Here is a 5,320-nt window from a genome sequence, read left to right as displayed (position 1 = left end):
GACTAAGGCACTCGTTCGCCCAGCTGCTACGGGTGATGGTGGATGATGACCCACAGTGAAGAGCTTCTCCAGAATGGCCCTCTGTCGAAGGGGCCTGCCTCCCCAGGGTCAGCTCCTTTGAAAGACTAGTCATGGGATCAAAGGGGAGGATAAAGAGGCCTGACACTGCTGCTTTGATTAGGCTTGTCTCTGCAGGGGTACCAGGGGATGTCTGTTTTCCAAAAATTACTAAGACCACTGGGCTCTGAAATGGCAGCAGAAGCGAACGAAAGAGTCAAGCGCAAGTCAGACACGGAAACTCAGCTATCGGAGGCGTAAGACGTGGACAGGGGCAATCGCTGCCATCTGTCAGAAATTCCAGGAGTGATGTTCCCCAGGTGTATGAATGGAACTCTATCAAAAGCCAGAATCTCAAGGCAACTGTATCCTGTCTCTTGCTTTAGCAAATGAGATCATCTCCTCGACCCCGTGAATAAATGGGACAGTACTGGTAAGCAGGTACCGTTAGTATGAGGAGAACAAAGTTTCCGCATCCCACAGTAAGTCCGTGTGGTCACGCACAGGCACTGCACCCTGCAGTCAAAACAGCTGGGTGACTTCAAGGCTCAGTGAGGAAGTGCCTGTGACCTGCACAGGCATAAAATGCTCCAAGGGATGAAGGCAGCTCATTCCATCCTCGTCTGAGTCCAAGGATGTCTGGGGTCTGGGGGGCACCCTGGTGACCATTCCTGCCATCTGCTCCCGCCTTTTGTTTGCTCCAACTGCCTGTTTGAGGACACTAAGGCCTAGCTGGCTTGATGGGTGGCTGAAGGGTCAACCCTGCACCACTTTTCAGGAAAAATCTCAGAAAGGAACTCTCATCGTTACCCAGCCAAGGTGACCAGTTTCATCAAAGTTTGGGAATCACATGGGGAATCATCTGAAGAATGATTGATAATTGTAGCATTTTGTCACTTACTCACATAGCGAAGGGTTCTTATTAACCAGCCACTGGGACACCAACAGGCTACATCAACTCCTGTCAACTTACCTGAATCATTTGTGATTGTGAAAGAAGATTCCTATCCGGGGACTTTCACTTACAGATGACTGCAGACAACCTTCACCACTGGGTCCCATCGTGGGCTGAGCGCTTGTCGGTAAATGGACAGGAAGGATAAAACCCCAAGCTGGGCAGAGTGAGGCCAAGTTCGAGAGGGTGGGGCCAAGGTGCTATATACCACAGGGGTCAGGGAAGCCCTGGGTTGAACCCCAGGCACAGGGCACTCCAATCTCTACAGAGCCATTGGGGCTGCTGCCTCACACAGCTTCCTGGATCCAGGTTCTTCTCACCATCCCCAGCAGATCAGGCACCGGACCCCCATCCGCGTCAATCCCCTCCTCCTGGCCAGGCCTGACCTGCCCCGTGGGTAAGGGAACAGGGAGAGAGGGGTGGATCCCGGGAGGAGGGCAGTGGGGAGAGGAGTGCACCGTCCTCGTGCAGTTCTTGCCTTTCAGCTCAGCTACAGACTCCTGTGCTGTGTCCCTGCCTCCTGCTCCCAGGGGTCTTGGCCCCTCCCTGGTCCCTCTGCCGTACCACCCCCAAGACAGCTTCTGCAGTGCCCACAGTCCAAAATGCTCCTCCCTCCTCCCCCATCTCTACATCACAGCTGTCCTGGAAGGCTCTAGGAAGACAGCAGTCCAAGGAGACACACACACCTTGCGACTGTGCCATTGGGAGGAGCTGTCTGGCTCTTCCCCTTGGCCCTGAAGGGACTTTGCCTGGTCCGAGGTTGCATCAAACAGTCTCTCAGGAGCATTTCCTGCTTCTTTGGGAGCTCAGCCCCTGGAGTAAGGACCGCCTGGACCCCAAATACCTTTCCACATAACCCAGCAGCCAGGGCACGTGGTATCTTTTTGCCGGCCAATGTGCTATTGATTCTTAAACGGACTTTATTTTCCGTCTTCGGATTTACTAAAGTGATCTTTAACACCTTTTTACTACAAAATATTTGTAGGTTTACACGAAGAATCTCATATTCCCTCCACTCAGCGTCCAGGAAGGAGAGGAAGACAAGACATGGGCCACACTCAAGGTCTCTCCGGAACAGCGCTGTGTACTAGGTGCTCGACGAAAAGCAGCTAGTGTAATTGGGGATGAAAGCAGTTCCCTTCATCCGCTGGAGGAGCTTCTGAGAAGCCACATGTGCCTCGAAATCCTCCAACGTTCTCTAATCACTTGCCTCTGACACGTCCTTTCAAATACAACATTCCATGTGCTCTCGCAGGACCTAGTACCTGTCCGCAGGGAGGGTTCACCCCGATCGCTCCACAGCACGATCCTGCCCTGCCCTCTGCAGTAACGCCCACAAGGCCGGCGGGCTGGCAACGTGCTCTCTGGCCCTGAAGCCAGGACACAGGCTCAGCCTCGGAAACTCAGCAGCCCTCCACGGGACCGGAAGTGCCCGAGCACCTGCTCAGGTGGCATCAGGGACCCTGAAAGCCAGGACCTTCCTGTGCGGCAGGCAGCAGACTAGACACAGAGGAAGGATGGTTAACTAGTTTCTCTTTACAAATCAGGCTAGAATACCCACCAAGAACCATCTTTCATCTCCAAGGAGGATTCTGAGCTGTTTTGTATTCAGCCTCGGCGGGCGTTCCCTCCCTGCGAATTCCAGGACCATTCTGCACCTATGGCTTTGGAGTCTGACCATCGAGGGGAGCTGAGCCATCAGTGTAAGTGTCCAGCAGACCGTTTCCAAGAACACACCCCAGTAAATCCTACCCCGCGTTTGGGGCGGTTACCAAAGCTCTTCAACTATATACGCCAGGACGGAGTACACTGGGAGCCACATCAAACGCCACTCCTCCCTGCATTCGGAGCATTCTGAGTGTCCTAGCAGCTCAGGCAGGATAACCAGGTCTCTAAGCATCCCTGAACAAAGTGCATCTTCCCCTCTCGCCCAGGAGATGTATCCACGATCCCAGAGGGACTGCTCACAGCAACCTCCCACCTGACACGTTCCTCTCACCACTAAAAGTGCCGTCTGCACGTCTGCCTGCCGCCACCACCCAGCTTCATTACCATCACCTCCCACAGAAGGACCCCCGCCCCCAACCCCAGCTTCCCAAAGAGAAGAGCAGAGGCTCGGTGAATGTGTGCGGATGAAGTGAGACGGTGAGCGGGGATCCTATTGATTCAGACTGATTTTCTCCTACTTTCTTAAATAACCCGTGGAAATCCAATTAAACATAGGGATATTACACGTATAAAATGACAAACAAGAAGGGATAAGAAGCGAGTTAATATTTTTACTTTTATTGTTCTAAATCTTCCCTCATCTATATTATTGCTAATTACTCTCACATTTCCCAAACAATTCTAATTGCAATTCCATATTATGTCATCCAGGATGACAGGAAAAAAAAAAAAAGAGAGACAGATTTCAGTCTCCTTTACAGAAGAGGAAAACTGTTGTGTTTGAACTGGATAAGCACACACACGTTGTGATCAATGTCATTCACAAAGTTAGATACTGAAGCTTATTAAATCTTCTATTAACAGGAACAGCACTGAAAAACACCTACAGGAAACAAAGATCAATTTCCACGTCACCATAAAGGACGGGAGGAGCCCAGAGATGCTGTACGCCGTGCCCCCCGAGCTGGCCCGGGCCCTCACTCCTTCCAAGGCTGACCGCTCGCTCTGCAAACACAGAGTGAGGGATGGACTCCCTTCCTGCCCGGCAGGAGAAGCTGCTGGTGGACAGGGGCCTGGAGGAGCACGGCTGCAAGTCTGGCTCAGGCCTCCTCTTCCTCATCGCTAGCAGCCTCATCTGACAGGGATGGGAAGGAACTGGGACCCCGTCTACTGGCCCTGTGTACATGCTCCAGGACTTGCAACTTGCTGATCTCCGCGTGGGCCCGGGGGCCCCACAGGAACTCGAAGCGAGCGGGATCGCTGTCGGCCACCTGCCGGTACTCCAGGTACCCCTCCTGCACCCACGCTTTGGTGATGAGCTCCCTGGGCTCCCCGTAGATGAAGTGCTCCCTCCCAGCACGCAGCCCCAGCTTGCTCAGTGCTCCCCACACCTCCTCCTCAGGGAGGCGCTCTCCCTCCAGGTGGATCATGCAAAGGAGCATCACCAGGAGGCCGTTCTTGGGCATGCTCTGCCCATCGCCCAGCATCCCATCACAGGTGAGGCCCAGGGTGGGGACCAGGACATACCAGTGGCCCCCGGGATCCACCTCCTTCACATCCACCCCAAAGACCAGCTGCATGTACTCAGAGGCCTGGCTGAAGACCGCAGGGAAATGGTGCTGGTATTCTCTGAGGAAGATACTCAGCATTTCTGCCCTGGTGGTCGGCTGCTTCCTGTGATACTTGAGGAGCAGGAAGCCCACCAGGTCAGTCACCATCGAAGGCTGTGCATCATGGAGCAGGGACACGGCACAGGCAGAGTAGGAAGAGGAGACTGAGGAGGAGGAGGACCAGGGGGATGCGCCCCCCTCCTGCTCAGCCTCCATCTGCTGAACATCCATGAGGCCCCGCGAGTCTCTGGGGTCCTGAAGGTCTTCCGCAGCCTTGCGGAGCTCACTCATCTCAACGGGGGGCACGATGAGTGGTGTCGGGCAGCCGAGAGGAGCGAGGGAAGGGGTGACAAATGGAGACCCAAGGGCCTGGGGGAGAGAGGGTGTGTCAGCAGGCTGGGCTGAGAAACCCACCCTGAGGGGCTCTGACAAAGGCGACTTACAGGTCTCCTCTTCAGGGGTGCCCTCGGCCTCACAGGGGCTCTCCTCCTGGTGGACGGTCGTCTGTGAACCTGACGGGGGAAGTGAGGCAACTCCTCAGGGTGCTGCCGGCACCAGCCCGAGGTTCTGGGGGCGACAGGGGGTGTGTGGAGTGGACGTTGGCCTTGTGGGTTCCCGTCTGTTCCGGGAGCCCCCGGGTACACACTCAGGGCCCACACCTCACCCGGCACTGCCGGCCTCCTGTGCTCTGTGACCCGAGGACACGTGTCTCAGACCTAGGCCTTCACCTCCCGGTGTCTGGAGCCCCTGGAAGAGAAAGGAGGGGAGACCTCGGGTCTACACTGTGGTACAGCCCTGGACCCGCGTGGTGGCAGGAGGCCTGGGCTCTGGCAGGTTCCCACTCTTCTAGCACGGGAGGTCCTCTCCGCGCTAGCTCAGGGTCCTCACCGTGACTCCAAGCGGGACCTGGGATTCGGCTCTCCAACCACCTGAGGGGCCCTCCTTATAATCAGTCCGAGGTCTCTCTGAGACCTGGATGCGGAAGTCAGGACACACCACGTGTGCTCATCCTGCCTGGGGGCCCCCCAGG

General features: G+C 55.6%; 1 protein-coding gene across 1 annotated transcript; it reads right to left on the bottom strand.

Annotated features, from left to right (window-relative positions):
• Window positions 1–3,628: 3,628 nt before the first annotated feature.
• LOC135320128 (melanoma-associated antigen 10-like) lies at window positions 3,629–5,033 on the bottom strand. The gene is made up of 3 exons (XM_064482748.1): window positions 4,955–5,033; window positions 4,734–4,802; window positions 3,629–4,659 (listed from the first exon to the last, which is right to left on the bottom strand). The coding sequence occupies exon 3, from the start codon at window positions 4,579–4,581 to the stop codon at window positions 3,781–3,783; it is 801 nt and encodes a 266-aa protein (XP_064338818.1). The 5' UTR covers window positions 4,582–4,659; window positions 4,734–4,802; window positions 4,955–5,033; the 3' UTR covers window positions 3,629–3,780.
• Window positions 5,034–5,320: the final 287 nt, after the last annotated feature.

Source organism: Camelus dromedarius, chromosome X (genome assembly GCF_036321535.1).
Source record: "Camelus dromedarius isolate mCamDro1 chromosome X, mCamDro1.pat, whole genome shotgun sequence".
In the NCBI taxonomy this organism is placed as follows: domain Eukaryota; kingdom Metazoa; phylum Chordata; class Mammalia; order Artiodactyla; family Camelidae; genus Camelus; species Camelus dromedarius.
This window is presented reverse-complemented; position numbering and strand designations above follow the sequence as displayed.